The sequence below is a fragment of the Lagenorhynchus albirostris genome, chromosome 9, assembly GCF_949774975.1.
Source record: "Lagenorhynchus albirostris chromosome 9, mLagAlb1.1, whole genome shotgun sequence".
NCBI lineage: Eukaryota > Metazoa > Chordata > Mammalia > Artiodactyla > Delphinidae > Lagenorhynchus > Lagenorhynchus albirostris.
The window spans coordinates 51,626,061-51,644,124 of record NC_083103.1 but is presented as its reverse complement, the minus strand read 5'-3'; the positions used below and the strand labels follow the sequence as shown (position 1 = coordinate 51,644,124).

Genomic DNA, 18,064 nt, shown 5'->3' with positions numbered 1-18,064 from the left:
TTTATTTGATCCTCCCAGCAATCCTGTGAGGTAGGTATGAAACCTGTTTTTCAGTCATGAAAATGGAGGCTCAGGTAGGTTGGGTAACTGCCCAGGGTCACATGTTAGTAAGTGTTCTTTCCATTATTGCATGTTGAAAGATTAATAGTAATTTAGTAATACTTCATAAAACTACAGAGATTTCAGAAAGAGGTTTGCTGGATGCTTTAAGAAGGGCATTATCTAGTGACAGTATACCTTAGTGGAGTCTAAGGTATACTGTCTGAGATCTAAGAACTGGTGCTGAACTTTGTAGCCTTAGTCTACATCCAAATTCATAAGGTTGTTGCCCCTAACATAGTGTCTAGAACATTGTAAGCCCTCAGTTAATACATGTAAAATAAAAATGAGTGAATTTAGGAGACTATCTTTAACCACCTGTATAAGAGCCTATATTATAATCTAGAATGTTGGTTTTAAAATACACTGAAAAGCATACCTGCTAATGAGATTAGGTTATCCTCTCTCTCTGGTCAGCACATCTTGGAATCATAAAATCTACATGGTAATAAACTGGTTTGAAAGGAGGAAGGTAACATTTTGCAAGTGGCACTATGGGTGCTTTTCTTTCAAACATTTGTTCAGTATTTGCTACATGTACTTGGCCCTGGGAGTTCAAAGATGAGTCAGAAATAGTTAATGAGCTTATAGTCTAATGGGAGAGTAGAGTAGTAAACAATTACAGCGAAGTATAAGAACTGTGAAAAAGGTATTCTCAGTGGCACTATGGGAGCACAGGGACACAACATCTCTTTGGTTCAAGGACAGCATCCCAGTGGAAGTGATGATGCTTGACCTGAGTTACAGAGGATTTAGGAGTAAGTCACAAAAAGGAGGAAAGAAGGGTTTTCTAAACGGAAATAGCGTGGGTGAAGGCACAGAGGCAGGAAGCAGTTTGATACGTTTTAGGTGCCATGAGTAATTTGGTACTGCTGGATCACAGGATATATAGGTTGGGAAATGATGGGAGATGAAGCTAGACAGCTGGGCAGGAGTGCTATGTTGAAGGCCTCTTCTAAGCAGGAGAGTTTATAGACTTTTTTGTGAGAGCAATGGAAAGCTATTTTAACAGCTTGTGAAGAGAAGAGTGACACAGCTTTGCTTTCTAGATAGATAAGGCTGGCAACTATAGTACAGATTAGATTGGAGACGGCCAGACTAGACTCTTTACAAACGTCATATTTATTCATCTTAACATTCCTGTAAGGTTAGTTATTTCCCCCACTATACGGTTGAAGAAACTGAGTCACAACCCTATTTTAGCTCTTTTAGCCTTGTGCTCTGACCCTGTTGTTGAGCAGGTGGCCCAAGCTAAAGAAGGAGAACTGAGCATCTGGGTGATCATCCCAATTCTCTGGTTCTCTCTGGACCCAGCAGGCATAATTCTGGCTCTGTTGAGCACCTCATCAAATGCCGTGTGCCCTGTTTTATCTGGGCTGGCCTAGAGTCACTTCAAAGAGACTACAGAAAAAGTCCCCGAAGTGTGGAAGGCTCACTTGAACTAAAGTTCTTAAAGACAGGCTTTTAACTCCACTCTGCTGGATCAAGTAGGTTTGGGAAACTGAATATAGATTTAGGGATCAGAACTCAAACACAAATACCTCTTTTTATTGAGGGATACCAAAGGCAGTGTTCAACTTTTCAGATTGTCCATTCCCTCTTACTTTTCCACTCCCACCAGCTTTTTATCCTCTTGCCTTAAAATCAGACCTCTCACTACTTTCCATTGTTGCAGGTAGTGATGGGGTGGGGGGAGGCAGTAAAAACTCTCACAGTGTGTGTTAACTTCACAGTTTCTTTGCAAATTGTTATATTAGGGCCTATAGCCCTGCCAAAGGAGAGAGGGCCACAAGCACCCTCAGAGAGCATCTCCAGGTTTAGAGAGTGTCCCTGCTTGCCTAGGCTTATCCTCCTTCATCCTCTTGCAGGTGTGTATCCTCTATTTGGACGAAATGCTTCCAACCTCTCAGGAGCTGCCTTGAGAGTTCATGTGGTTCTCTCCTCTCTTTCTTCACACCCTGGGCCCACTAATGAGCTGGACTCCATGGACTGCAGCAGCCCCAGTGAGTCTGAGCAGCTCCCCAGAGGAAATGATGAGCTCCAGCTCTCTCCACCACATGACCACCAGAAGTCTCCGGCCTCCACCCAGGTCCCCTGCAGCAGCACCACAGCTGAAGTCTGCCTGGCCCAGGAGGGCCCTACTGCACTAGATGGAACTTTTGCAGTCAGTATCCTGGTAGAAAGAGCAATGCACTTGAGCTTGAAAGGTATGTTCTGCTCACTTATCCATAAACAGGTATCTGACTCCACAGGCTATGGTCCTGTCTTCACAAATCTTTCTAATCATGACAGGGTCTGGAAGAATTGTTAATCATCTTAATCATAATTATATATCTCAAGCCTAAAGGTTTAAGCCAAGTGAAAGCCTTTCTGAGGTCCTAAGTGGGCCTTGTCAGTTATCCTAATTTTGCATATCATAAATTCCCCAGTCCAGAAACCTGAGTATCAGCTTAGATACTTCTCTTTTCCTTCTCCACCATCAAATCATCAGATCCATTAAAATTGCTGTATCTCTTAAATTTCTCTTAGATCTCTACCTTCTTCTCCATTCCTTCCAACTCAGGCCCTCTTCATTATGTACCTAGGGCCAAGGGTTCTTAGCATTGGATCCATAAGCCCACAGGGATCCAAGGATTAAAGTCGGGGTAGGTGAACTTGGATAGGAAAATAATTACATCTTTTTTTTTTTTTTTTTTTTTTTTGCGGTACGCGGGCCTCTCACTGTCGTGGTCTCTCCCGTTGTGGAGCACAGGCTCCGGATGCGCAGGCTCATCAGCCATGGCTCACAGGCCCAGCCGCTCCACGACATGTGGGATCTTCCCGGACCGGGGCACGAACCCGTGTCCCCTGCATCGGCAGGCGGACTCTCAATCACTGCGCCACCAGGGAATCCCATACATCTTTATTTTTATTAATCTCTAACTAAAATTGAACGTTTCCTCCAGTTGTGAGTGTAGGCAGTAGACCCTAGTAATATTAACAGTACCTGTGATGTTGTCAACAATAGAAATCACAGGTATTTTCATATCACATTTTAGTTACTGCAGATATCTTGGAATATCATCTATACCTGTCATTACTTCAAAATTACAGTAGTTATTAAACCTACAGTTAGATCTTGTTATGCATTAATAAAACTATAGTGATTACTATGTCACTTTTTTAATGTCTTTTGATAACTTACGCCAATATAATTTCATTTCTTTGTAATCTTATGTATTTTACAATTAGCATTAAAAATATATATATGGGCTTCCCTAGTGGCGCAGTGGTTGAGAGTCTGCCTGCCGATGCAGGGGACATGGGTTTGTGCCCCAGTCCGGGAAGATCCCACATGCCGCGGAGTGGCTGGGCCTGTGAGCCATGGCCGCTGAGCCTGTGCATCTGGAGCCTATGCTCCGCAATAGGAGAGACCACAACAGTGAGAGGCCCGTGTACAGCAAAAAAAAAAAAAATATATATATATATATACACATATATATATGTGTGTGTATATATATATACACACACACATATATATATGTGTATATATATATATATATATTAGAAGAGGCCCATAGACTTCACCAGACAGCCAAAGTAATCCATGGCACAAGGAACCCCTGCCCTACTTTTTATTCAGCCTTGTAATCTCTCCTAAAATTTTCCCTTTTGCCATCACCCTTCTCTTTTGCCTGCTTAATTCCCACTCCTCTCTCAAGACTCAGCTCAAACATCACCTTTACCAGAGTTTCTCTGACATAAAGGCTGCCTCCTGTTTGCTCTCCTAGCACTTTTGCCCTTTTTATCATAACATATATCACATGTACTAACATTGTTTGCATGATTTTCTTCTCCACTAGGTAGGGGCTGTTTAAGAACAAAGACCTTATCTCATTCATTTATTCATTCATTATTCATTCATTCAGCAACAAAACTTATGTCATATTTGCTATATGTGAGCACTGTCCATGGTGCTGGGGATAAAGCAATGAACAAAACAGACAAAGTAGTGCCCTTGTGGAGCTTACATTCTAGTAGGAATGTATTCAGCCCTGTATTTCCCGTAAGTTGTGTGTGTTTGTGACTTTGAGCAAGTTACTCTCTCTCTGTTGAATTTCTCATCTGTAAACAACTGTGATTAACAGTTCTGAGGTGTGTGATGGTTCTGAGAGCCAGAAAACCATAGCCTTATGAGTCCAGAAGGTTTAAATATACATCTTCTGGTTTGGCCTCCCTACTCGGTTCCTATCAATTCTGTGTTGCCTCAGTTTTTCTGTGTATCCTTATTACTTTGGAACAGAAACAGAATTCATGCTCCTAGTAACTGTTGTCTGTCTTTCATTTCTATTTCTCCATACACACTACAAACAGACATTACTTCCAGGATTATAAGCTTCTACAAAGACTCTGAGGTTCTCATCTTTCTCATAACCTTTGTGTGTCAGAGACCCTGAAACATTCTATTTCAGGACAAAGTCTTCTCCACATAGTCTTGCTGTGCTGTATTAGAGGTACTGAGGTCCATACTGTATGAGTCACAAAGTTGGGAAACAGTTTTTGCTTTTTTACTGCCCTACCAAAGCAGCCCATTTGTGACAAGTCTGATTTGTAAAAACTGAATTTTTTAAAAAGAGAAAAATCAATAAATGAATGAATTTAAGGAAAGCACAAAAAAAGCTTTGATTTTTTGCAAGAACTGTTTTGGTTTTTTGTTTTTGCATTGAAAATAAAATTTAACGTGCAAAAATATGGTTATGTTCCATTTTAGGGGTTGCCCCCATATTGCAAAAAGCAAATATACTTGTAACTTCTCAATTAGACAGTTACATTCTTTAAATACAGCTTGACAATTGACAATAGTTCATTGAGCATCTCCTTGTGCAAAATTTTATTCTTTTTTGTACATTAATTATCTCATTTAATCCTTACCACAGTGGGGTTATTTTATGAACAGATTACAGTACATACCCATTTTATGAATGAGGAAACTGAAGCTCAGAAAGGTAAAATGACTTGAGTTACACAGTTAATAAGCTCTACAGAGCTGCAATTTGAATTCAGCTATGTCTGGACTAAAACCCGTGCTCTTTCCTCTATACCATCCTGACTCTTAGGTATGAGATAAACCGTGTTTACCAGTTGGTCCTGTTTACTCTCTGTATTTAAAAGGGTGCTTATGTACTGTACACCCAGTCCTGTGCTTATATTGCAAGAATGGTGGTTCAGTTCATCAAGTAGTAAATCTGTGCCAGGCCAGTGCCAGGTACAGAAAGTGCAGAGCAAATGACACATGGTTTCTGTCCTCCAAGAGCTAATAACCCAGATAAGGGGATTAGCAGCTACATGATTATTGATGTATAAAGGAGAATGCTCTAAGGACCAGAAGGATAGGTAGTACAATATCTAGTGTCTAGACATGCAGATGGCCAAGAAGCACATGAAAAGCTGCTGAACATCACTAATTATTAGAGAAATGCAAGTCAAAACTACAGTGAGGTATCACCTCACACCAGTTAGAATGGACATCATCAGAAAATCTACAAACAAGAAATGCTGGAGAGGATGTGAAGAAAAGGGAACCCTCTTGCACTGTTGGTGGGAATGTAAATTGATACAGCCACTATGGAGAACAGTATGGAGGTTCCTTAAAAAGCTAAAAATAGAATTACCATATGACCCAGCAATCCCACTACTGGGCATATACCCAGAGAAAACCATAATTCAAAAAGACACATGCACCCCAATGTTCATTGCAGCACTATTTACAATAGCCAGGTCATGGAAGCAAACTAAATGCCCATCGACAGATGAATGGATAAAGAAGATGTGGTACATATATACCATGGAATATTACTTAGCCATAAAAAAGGAACAAAATTGGGTCATTTGTAGAGACATGGATGGACCTAGAGACTGTCATACAGAGTGAAGTAAGTCAGAAGGAGAAAAACAAATATCGTATATTAGCGCATATATATGGAACCTAGAAAAATGGTACAGATGAACCGGTTTGCAGGGCAGAAATAGAGACACAGATGTAGAGAACAAACATATGGACACCAAGCGGGGAAAGTGGTGGGGGGATGGTGGTGGTGTGATGAATTGGGCGATTGGGATTGACATATATACACTAATATGTATAAAATAGATAACTAATAAGTATAAAAAATATATAAAAAATAAATAAAAAATAAAAATATAAAAAATAAAATTCAAAAAAAGCACAAAAATTATATATCTAGTGTCTAGAGAGTTTAGAAACAGAGAAATCAGACATGTCTAAGAAATCAGAACTTTTTAGAATGAATATGATTTCAGAAAGGTGGGAATGAAATTCTAGGTGGTTATCTCAACTTGAACGAAGATATTGAAGTGGGAAAGTGTGTGTTCTAGGCCTACTTGGAGCAAACATGGGGAATTGTGGTGGCAGTTGATCCTCTTTGGCTGAAGTTCTTGGTCATTACAAGGGATCTATAGAGAATCATGAAGATATAAATAAGAAAATTGCTGAACTGCAGCAAGGGCTCAACTAAGACTAATTGACATGATTTTAGAGTGGCAGTGGACATACTGGTGGCACAATGCTGACTTTTTCCAGCAGTGCTTGGTTTCCTTTCCCTTCCAATTGTAACATATGGCAAACCATTCCCTGGGCCTTTGCTCATGCACCTTTCTTAGCCAGGATTCCTTTCTCCCTTCCCCAGTTACCAAATTCTCCCCAACATCCTGCTCTTCCTCTTAGGCACCCTGTTCCAGCCACACTGGCCTCTTTGCTTTTTCTTAAATGTATAGGCAGACTCCTGCTTGGGGCCTTTGAATCTGGTGTTCTCTCTGTGCCTGGAATATTCTTCACTCCTGGCCTGTCTTTACTGAAATCACCGGCTCAGCAAGACCTTCCTTGGTCACCCATCTAAAATTACAGCCTTTCTCCAACAATACCTGTCCCTCTTTCCTGCTTTATTTTTTCCTATGGCCTTTAAATAGTGTATTTTGTTTATTTTCTGTCTTTCTAGAAAAAGAAAAGTCCTACAGAGACAGAAATTTTTTGTTTTATTTACTGCTAAATCCCCAACACCTAGAACTGTGTCTGACACATAATAAGCAGTAAATATCTGTTAAATGAGGAAGCAGATGAATATGAGACCTTGCTCAAATGCCCTTTTTCTCCTTTTAATACGTTCTCTGATTTTATGCTTTGCCTCTACTGCAGGAAAGTTGCTTATGCGGAAATTTAGCAGAGGAGAGGTTGCAGGGATTAATGGATTCATTCAACAAATAGTTATTAAGCTTCCACTGTGTCTAATACAGGGTATAGGATCATGTCCTCTTACACAGAAGGTTTTTGTCACCTTTTCTCTATTCTCACTGCTTCCTTGCTTGTTTAGCCTTCAGAAACTTGGACTAATGGGGTAGCCCTTTCAATGATTGCTGCGAATGATATTCTCTTTCAATATCTTTTTCATTATACTACTGAGGTTATACTTATTACTTTGTACTGAAAATGTTTCTTAATGTGTCTCTCCACTAGGCTGCCTGTTCCTTGGGGACAGGGACTGTGAGTTTATTTCTGTATCTCAACACCTGGGTCTTCCTGATGCAACTAAGCAAGCCTAATGTCTTCTTGTTTGTGAATATGATGCTCAACACCTCTCATATTTCTGGTGTGAGTTACAAATCTGTAAATCACTTGTTATTTGGCCTCTTTCCATTTAGCCAGGGTAGATCAAGCTTCAGAGTGGACACTTTCAGAGGTCTCTTGTCTCCCAAGTCCTACCCTCGCAGTGATAGGCCCATATAGTCCTTCGCCCTGCAAATATTTATGCTTCAGTCAGACCCTGTGCTGGGCCCTGAGTGTACAGACCTGCCCATCATCTCTCTGAAACTGCCTTTCAAATGATGATATAATAGAAAGACTTCTGGAATGGGAGTCAGAAGACTGACTTCTGGCCCTAGCTAAGCCATTAACTTGCTTAGTGACTTTGGGCAAACCCAGTTCTCTTTTCCTCAGCTGTGAAATGTGATGGTCATATAAGATCATCTCTAAGATTCTCTTCACCTCTCATCTTCTAAGAATATGGAGCTGAGGGTAGCATATCCCACACTCTGTGAGTCAGCTGTAAATGGCCAAACTTCTGTGAAAACCATGTAGATGCTTCCTTAATATCCACGTTGGCTGTCCTCCTGCCTTCAACAGTGTTCTCTGTGTGTCTGTCCCTCTCATGCCTTAGAAGCTTCTTGCTTGAGGAAGGAAACGAATGATTCCTAGTGCAAAGCTGCATGCAGAGGATTCACTAACAGCCCTGAATTATGCCTTAGACCTGAGGCAGCATAGTCCCCACTGTGGTCCTGGTTCTGAAATACAAGAGTTTCTTGGATACTTTTGTTAGAAAAAGCTCTAAGGAACCTTCAAGAATCAGCTTCAGTACTTATAAGACTTGTGTACTTATACTCAACATGACCGGTATCGCTAGCCCTGTCTTACAAATGAGGCAATCAAGGAACAGAAAGGTAAAGTGATTTGAGGTAATCTAAATTATACTCAGTGAAAATCAAAACCATCTTCAGTATTATCATCCTTTAGAGGCTCTCTTTCAACTACCCAGTCAGGGTTACGGGTCCTTCTCTGTTCCCACAGTCCCTTGTGCTTTTGGCAGAGTCTTTATCTTATTGTATTATAATTATCTGTGTGTCTGCCTGCAGATCAAGAATCAGATCTGACTCATCTGTGCAGGTGTGCCACAGAGCAGCTGTCAGTTAATGTTAGCTTAACAAAACTGAACTAGGTTTTTATTAACATAAAAATTTGGGCATTGCTTGAGGGAAAGTTTCCATCTGTTCACTCCAGGCCAGAGGGAGAGCTTTTCTCTTAACCAGGTAGAATTAATTAGAAGTATTGCAATGGAACATCCCTGGAGTAGGAGTTAGGAAACCTGGCTGGATCTTCCAAATGCTAGTTTACCAGATGTGTGACGAGCAAGCCACTTTACCCCTCTGTTCCTTGGTTGCCTTATTTGTAAAATAGAGAAAGATACACCCATCTTGTGTGATTATCAGGGATGTCATCAGCACAAGTTTAGTACTGATAAGAAAACTGTAAGCTGTAAAGTGTTAAAAATAAGGGGTTGTTATTTTAATCTCATTGAAGCAATCGTACCATTTTTTGATGCATAAAACTACTACTTTTCATACTTATGTAAAACATGGGAAATCCAGTGAAAACTCTTAAAATGGTAAAGCTGGTTCATCTCAAGTCCTCTTAACTGCTCTCAATGTGTGTCCCAACCCAGTAGGAAGTATAGCAGTTTTCATCTCGGCTGCCTCCAAAAGTATATCAGAACTTGACCTTTTCCAGGAAGGTAAACAGGCCCAGCTAAATTTCCAACCACAAGAGGAGAGCCAGGGAAACCTGATAGACCCAAGCAGATTTCTTTATCACCTGCCTCTTTGGCTGAAAGGAGTATTTCTGTTCAAGACTGAATAAGGACACTTTTTTTCCAAAGTAAAAATAGTACTTCTCTTTCAGGGGCTTTAGCAAATAGCAGCCTCAAAAATAACGAACCTTAAAAGGGGGGGTTGAGGTATGAGAGAGAGATCTGAGCAGTATTGGTATATATCTAGAATCATAGAATTTTATCATAGGAAGTAATGTGAGAGCACATGTTTCTGATGAAGAAACTTGATGCCCAGAGAGCCAGAATGAGGTACCCAATATGTCACAGTAAATCAGTGGCAGAGTACACCAGAACCGAGGGGTCCTATCTCAGAACTACAGTTGGTCCTCTCTGCTGATTTCTCTCAGAGCTTTCCTGAGCAGATGCTGCTGTCCCCTGCTGGCGCACACGGCACGCACACAAGGCAGCTTCTCTCTCTTCTCCAACCCTGGCAGTCATCTGTAGACAAAGGGCAGCAGGGAGTCTGCAAACCTTTAATAAGGGCCGTGGGCCTACTTTGTGCATTAGTTTAGTGAGGGAAACACAGACACACACAGTTTATTGTAGAATGCTATGGAAGCTGTCAGTATAGAGGCAGATTATCTCTCCCTAGCTGTGAGGATTTATGGACATTCTGTTGGAAGAAACCAGTTGAGAAGCTTGAGACCTATTAATACTAAGGAAAATGGGAGACAGAGAGAGAGAGGGGAGATTGAGAGAGAGATGGAAGCTGTGTCAGGGAGAGTACAGTTACAGGAAACAACTCCCTCCAGCCATTTTATTTACCTATTTTTATATATTTATTTATTTATTTTTGGCTGTGTTCGGTCTTCATTGCTGCGCGCAGGCTTTCTCTCATTGCGGCAAGCAGGGGCTATTCTTCGTTGCGGTGTGCGGGCTTCTCATTGCAGTGGCTTCTTTTGTTGTGGAGCACGGGCTCTAGGCGCGCGGGCTTCAGTAGTTGTGGCACATGGGCTCAGTAGTTGGGGCTCACGGGCTCTAGAGCGCAGGCTCAGTAGTTGTGGTACACGGGCTTAGTTGCTCCGCGGCATGTGGGATCCTCCCAGACCAGGGCTTGAGCCCATGTCCCCTGCATTGGCAGTCAGATTCTTAACTACTGCGCCACCAGGGAAGTCCCACTCCAGCCATTTTAAACAGAGAGGAGTTTAATATAGATTATTAAGGTACTTTAAGTTATTGGAAGGGCTCAGGGAGTGGGCTCTAGGCTAAGCTTTCAGGAGAGAACCAGTAGATCTTTTAAATTTGAAATACAGTGCCAACACTGCAGCCCAGTGATCGGAAACTCTCGTCAGCACTATTGACATCGGGCCTCTGGGGCCTCAGGGACCAAACCCTGGAGCAGAAAACTCTGTCTTCCTTGCTAGTAGTAAAAGCAAAAGGGAAAGGAACATGTCCTCTGCCTCACGTCTGCCTTCCAGATCTGTTGTAATGGCATATAACAGATAGAGACCAATTTGTATCCATACTCTAGCACAAAAGAGTCTGTGACCCTTTCAATCTCTACAATAAGGGAATACAATACAGTAAAAGTGGGGGTGGATGCTGAGCAAGTCAGTCCATGTAATACTGTTGAGTTTCACAAAAATAAAACTTTTTTAAGAAGATAGCTCACTAGATAAAGGTACCATTAGTGCTATTCTGTACATTTTACATTAGTAACAACAGGTGCTATATTATTGATTTCCATTAACTATTCTTTGCTTACTACCATTTTATTAGAATCATTTTTTCCTGCTCTTTCAAGAATATGCTTGTAAACTAGTTTTGCCAGGTTGTAGCCAGTGGTTTTTTGTTTTATTTTGTTCCTCCTGTAGTTCTTCTGTGTATCTTAGTGTTTCTCTGCCTGCTGGTTAAGCCTTTCTCCGGGTCCTGCTTTGTTGACAGCTCTTGCACACACCTCAGCTCCCTCCTGCCTCGCAGCCACTACCAGCTCTCACTTCTAAGGCTAGCATTCCTCTTCCTCCTCTTCAGTTCTCTTTCTCAAGGCCTCCTTGCAAAATCTCCACTCCTTTGTCTCTGTTCATCACCCATTTTCTTTCTTTATTAATTATCCCCAGTAAGAGGGACTAAAAAGTAATGCCATCTGGTCTGGTTGTTAGAAGTCACGATATTAAATAACATGACGTAAATTTTTTACCAAGATTTGGGGGGAAAATATCATTTTTAGTTTAAACAAATAGGGCTATAGTAAGGAAGATAATATAAAATCCTCATGAAATTTTAGATAAAATACAAGCCTGTTAATAGATGTCATGTGTGTTGTTGCTCTTTCAAGGCAACAAGAACCAATGCTCCAGATTTTAGTATTTACTTGTCTCTAGAAGTTGTTACTTTGGTGGGAAAATTTGAAAAGAATTGGTCTACTCTAATGCAAATTAGAGAACAGACTTGTGGTTGCCAAGGGGAAGGGGGGTGGGGGAGGGAAGGACTAGGAATGTGGGATTAGCAGATGTAAACTATTATATGTAGGATGGATAAACAAAGTTCTACCGTAGAGCACAGGGGACCATATTCAATATCCTGTGATAAACCATCATGGAAAAAATATTTTTTAAAATGCCTGTGTGTGTATAACTGAGTCACTTTGCTATACAGCAGAGATTGCCACAACATTGTAAATCAACTATACTTTAATAAAAAATAAAATAAATTTTTTTTTAAAAAGCACTTACTAAAACTACAAAAAAAAATTGTTCTACTCTAATGGAAATTCTTTTGGTTGAGGAAAACATAGCAAAGCAAAATTGCAGGTACTTCTGTTTCCCTAAAGAATGTTGAAGTTGGAGAGATCTAATGATGGGGGTATAACGTTCAGAGATTCTGCCTAGAGAGTCAAGAGAGGTTTCTCAGAGTAGAAGGTACTAGAGTCTGTCTTTCGTTACGCGGGCCTCTCACTGTTGTGGCCTCTCCTGTTGCAGAGCACAGGCTCCGGACGCGCAGGCTCAGCGGCCACGGCTCACGGGCCCAGCCGCTCCGCAGCATGTGGGATCTTCCCGGACCGGGGCATGAACCCGTGTCCCCTGCATCGGCAGGCGGACTCTCAACCACTGCGCCACCAGGGAAGCCCTAGAGTCTGTCTTTTAAAGGCTACTTATTAAATGTTACACTGCTTGTGGAGGGGAGTAAAAATCAGCATTCCTCAGTATAAATGTGTTCTTCGGATTTTCTGTCCACAGGGACAGCCTGGGGTCTTTGGAAGAGTAGTTACTGAAAGGAGCAATCAGAGAAGGAGCAGGGTGGAACCTCAAAGATTAACTTCATCAGGCTTCCCTGGTGGCGCAGTGTTTGGGAGTCTGCCTGCCGATGCAGGGGACACGGGTTTGTGCCCTGGTCTGGGAAGATCCCACATGCCGCAGAGCGGCTGGGCCCGTGAGCCATGGCCACTGAGCCTGTGCGTCCCGAGCCTGTGCTCCGCAATGGGAGAGGCCACAACAGTGAGAGGACCGCGTACTGCAAAAAAAAAAAAAAAAAAAGATTAACTTCACCTACAAAGTAAAGTGAGAGTATGCATTTGGGGAAGCCTTGAGCTAGTCAGGTAGAAAGAAGACAAACCATTTAGAGTCCACATACAGAATTTGTTCCTCTGGATCACGTAAATAATATTTAAGACATACTTATTTTTTTCCTTTCTCTTTCCTTCGTCTGTAATCCTGAGTCATATCATTTTAGAGCTGAAAGGGATCTTATGGAATATATAGAGTCTACTACATTATGCAGAGTCTGTGTTATTCATCACTGTCGAAAAGAACTTTGTACTGTGATGGAAATGTTCTATATTTTTACTGTCCAGTATGGTAGCCATTAGCCACATGTAGCTATTGAGTGCTTGAAATATAGCTAGTGTAACTAAGAAACAGAATTTTTAATCTTATTTAATTTTCACTAATTTAAAGTAAAATAGCCACCTGTGGTTAGTGGTTATCTTGTTGGACAGCTGAGTTAGACTATCTAGTATTGTCATCCGTCTTCATTTTACATTGTTTTAAGAGAAAATAAATGACTGAGTCTCCCACATTGGAAACCTGATCTTGTAAAATTAGCATCAGCACAGTACTCAGTGTTTTACATTCATTTAACTCTAGTGGAGGCAATACAGGCAATGGCTGAGAGCTTGGACTTTAGAGCCAGAATGCTTGAATTTGACTCTCAGTTTACCGTTTAGTAAATGTGTGACCACTTAATAAGTGTTTGATCTCTCTGTACCCCAGTTTTTTCATCTATATAATGGCAATAATAATAATATCTTCCTCATAGGTTTGTTGTAATGATTAAATGAGTTAATACATGTATAGTTCTTAGAATAGTGCCTGGCACATAGTAAGTGTTATATAAGTGTTACCTACTATTATTTATTTTTAATCTTTACAACATCTGAGGAGGTGTATCATATGCCCCATTTGAGGAAGTGGTGGCCTAGATAGGCCTTGCCCAAGGTTACACAGAATGTGTATGGCAGAGCTAATCATTGATCATCTGACTTGTAAGTCCAGGCTCTTTGCAGTTCTGTCTTTTGCCTCTTAATCCAATATCTTCCATCATCCCACAGAGTACAAGGAGATGGAAGAAGTTGTTTCTTGCTGGGTAGTATTTATGAACTGAACCTTGAAATAACAGTTTCAGTAGCAGAAACATTTCAGACACAGGGAATAGCTCAAAGAAAGACCCAAAGGTAGGAGAGAGCTAAGAATGGTTCTTCTTGTACTTGTATAATGAGAGGCTTCCAACACATTCTTTTTGGTACCCTAAAGTATAGTCACTCCACTCTTTTCTATTTCAGGGAGCCCCTTGACACAGAGGAAAGTATCAATACCCAGTTGTTGTGTATCCTTCACAACAGCTGATGAGCCATCTCCTATCTACACCCCAGTGGTTGAAAACACAGATTCCCCCATCTGGAATTTTCAACAGCAATCAAGGTTTGTATTTTATGATGTTCCATCAGCCTTCCAAAATCTGCTTTTTGTTCCAAGAGACAAATTCAGAGTGAGGAATGTAACAGACACAACAAGATTGAGCAGAGTTGGAGAATGCTTTCCTTATCAAACAGTTATTTAATCCTAATGCTTATGAATTCACAGCTAGTGGTGGTTTAAAGGTTTTGTTGTGGTGTGTTTTAACTCTGCTCAGTACAACTCAAAAATTATTCAGTGAAGACCTCTTATATGCTCTGCTCTGTTCTGGGCAGTGGGAATTAAAGGTTATCGATTAAGACAGTCCCTGAAGACCCCTCAGCTAAGTGTGGAAGAATGTATGCAAGCTATCTAGGTGAAGAAGGCAGAGAGGACTGATCTCAGGAAAGGCTGTGGATTATACATTCTTGGAAAAGATTTCTGGTGCAGTGGAAAGAACCAGGGCTTGGAACTAGAGAGACTTGGCCTCATACCCCATCTCTGTCATTTACTAGCTGTGTGAACAAGTTACATAACATCTCTGAGCCTCAGATTCCTCATCTGTAAAGTGGAGGTAATTTTGACAGGGTTATTAGGAGGTCCAAATTACATGACATTTAGGGAAATTACCTCCTGGTACGTGGTAGGTACATAACAAATGACAGATCTCCTTTGGAAGCTCAAAAAAAGGGGGAGATGGAGTCCTGTCAACCATGTGGCAGTGCAGCTCGGAGGTCAGGGGCTGGTACAGAGGCCCACTGCTGTGGTACCAGGCTCTCCTCCCTTTTCTTCTGTTACCTGTTGCATTATCATTAAAAGTGGGATTCTATTACTAATTATTGTTACTATTATCTTTACACTGGATCACCTTTTGCAAAGTTTAATTCTTGTCCACCAGCACCAGCCATGCCACATGGTATCTGATCTGCTGTTTTCTCACGGTGTTTATGTACCTAATCGAGTCTCAGCAGTTGCTCACATATTCAGTGTTGTGAAATCTGAGTGGTTGACTTGAGTCAGGAGCTATAACTACAGTGACAACTCAGTACTGTCTATGGTGAGCTACTGGAAATTATAGATATTCTGGCCATAGTGGCCAGTACTGAAATGTCAAATCTGCCTCAAAAGATAGGTGACCAGAGGGCTGAGCTTCTAAGTGAGGGTAATTTGTTCATTCAGAACCTAACTTTACTAACTTGTTAAAGCAACATGAACAATCACCTCATTTCATCCTCTTACTATACAGTTGCGGAGACTGTGGCCCAAGGAGGTTACATAGTCTGTTGGTAACAGAGACAAGATTAGAAGAAAAATGAATGATGGTGCTGTTGGCAATTTCTTTATCACAAAATTGTTTCATTTGATCCTCGTAGAAACCTTGTAGGTAGATAATAATATCCCGTTTAACAGGTAGGAAAATCAGGGCTCAAAGAGACTGAGTGCTCAGGGGCACTCAGGTGATACTAGGAGAGCTAGAATTCAGAGGTGGATATTTTGACCCCCGGCTAGAATTCAAATCTCTGACACAGTATTTGTTCCAAGTTAGCACAGTGCCTCTCACTGGTCTTGAAGTTGGCTCTCTTCAGTTCCCCAGTGGAGTCTGGAGAAGGAAATTAAGTCTCTTAGTTTTTCTGGTTCTCCATCTTGCTCACCTGGAGCAAGGGTACCTGCTTTGTAGTTTAAAACTATACAATTCACTTCATATAAAATATATTAGAGGTGCTCAGTGAATTCCACATTGAATTCTTTAACCTGGTAAGAAAGTTGGGTACTTTCTTATTTTGGTGCCTTGCCTCTGCACAGTGTGGCTCTGGAGTCAGGCAAACTGGGGTTCAAATCACAGCTCTGCCACTTACTGACTCTTATGTGACCTTGAAAAACTGACTTCACATCTCTGAGCCCAGCTTCATCATCTGTAAAACAAGGATAATAATGTCCATGTCATAGGTTTTTGTGTAGATTACATGTATAAGAAACACTTGGCACCGTGGCTGGCCCAAGGTATGTACTCAATAAACACTCTTTCCTCTCTTCTCACCATCTCCACGCACCACCACAAGGCATAAGAAGAATCCTTACCTGCTCCAATAAAACGGGGTAGGGGGGTAGGGGGAAGAATACTACATCACGGTTGCTTGTTTTTAGGTCTTGACAAGTTCCTGGTTACTTCACCTCTCTGAGCTTCTATTCCCTCCTTTTAACTGTGAAGATAAAAATATATCCTAGAAGATGATCATAAGCATGAAATGAAAATGCTAGAAAAGTGTTTTTCAACTATAAGGTGTTCTTCAAGTCTAAGTTTCATACTAGAGGAGCTTCCTACACAGTTAATCTATGGTGGTTGTTTTTCTTAATAGGCTGTCTAAAGAGCTTCTTCTGGATCCACGACAAACTCTGGTCTTCAAAGTTTGGCATAAAGGAGGTATGAACTCTGTCTTACTTGGTTGTAAAAATAAGTTCACATCATGTTGACAATTTGCCAATCCTTTTCTTTTTCTAACCAAGTAAAACCATGGCACTGATGGTTCTGGGAACACATATGTATGTTAGAGGTAATCCCACAGATTACTCGCTCTCTGTCATTAAGAGCGGCCTGAGGGAATTCCCTCGCAGTCCAGTGGTTAGGACTCGTAGCTTTCACTGCTGTGGCCCAGGTTCAATTCCTGGTCAGGGAACTAAGATCCCACAAGCCGTGCAATGTGGCCAAAAAAAAAAAAACAAAAACTGAGAGGCCATAGCCCAAGCTCATTTTGCACCCTGTACTGGTTTTCTAGGGGGTTATTTGTCCTTTTTTTTGTGAATTATGTCTCTTGTTCTTAATTAAATATAATACATATGTATGTTATAGAAAATTTGGAAAATACAGACAAGTAAAAATAAGAAAATGCAAATCCCTCATAATTCCAAGGGTGATGGTCTTTCAAATGATTTCTTTCAAGAGCCACTGCCCTAAGGAAAATCAGTGAGACGTGATAACATAGGGAAAAGAACAAGTGTTTCTTATGTTTAAGGGGTGTTTTCTAGTTGCCTATATCAAGAGGACAGAACTCAACCCTGCCAGCTTTTCCCTGCCATACAAAAAGGGAACTTACAGTAGTTAGAAAGCAGGCTGTGGTTGCCAGTCTCTCATCCTCATTATCTGTCTTTTCTGTTGATTGTGGAATCACTGAACCTTCCCATCCTCTAAATCAGTTTCTCTGTGTGCCACCTCGAATCTCAGTGGCAGGACATGCCCAGCCACATTGCCCAGCTCTTCTCTTTCCCCCACAGGTGAGGAGAGGGTGATTGGCTTTGCCTCAGTGGACCTCTCCCCACTTCTCTCTGGCTTCCAGTTTGTCTGTGGCTGGTACAACATCACAGACTTCAGTGGAGAGTGCCAAGGGCAGATAAAAGTTGCCATCTCCCCTTTGGAGAGTTTGATGCACTTCAAAGAAGAAAGGCAAGCAAGACGTGGGATGGAGACCTCAGGATCACTGGTATGTATCCTGATTCACGTCCTTAACCAGTAAGGGTTTTACTGAGCAAAACCTATAAGAAGATAATTTACATGTGTTTGGTACTTTCCAGCATACAGAATACATTTGTGTCTCATAATGACCTCATGACCTTTTTGGGGTGAAAATTTCTGGAATTACATGGTGG

The 18,064-nt window shown here is 41.2% G+C and overlaps 1 protein-coding gene across 1 annotated transcript in view; it reads left to right on the top strand.

Moving 5' to 3' along the window:
- Positions 1 to 18,064, top strand: part of C2CD3 (C2 domain containing 3 centriole elongation regulator) — a 128,636-nt gene that overhangs the window by 77,216 nt on the left and 33,356 nt on the right. Inside the window, exons 24-27 of the mRNA XM_060159983.1 lie at positions 1,968 to 2,306; positions 14,311 to 14,449; positions 16,780 to 16,844; positions 17,693 to 17,898. Of these exons, the coding sequence (XP_060015966.1) occupies positions 1,968 to 2,306; positions 14,311 to 14,449; positions 16,780 to 16,844; positions 17,693 to 17,898 (749 nt within the window). The remainder of the gene's footprint in view (positions 1 to 1,967; positions 2,307 to 14,310; positions 14,450 to 16,779; positions 16,845 to 17,692; positions 17,899 to 18,064) is intronic.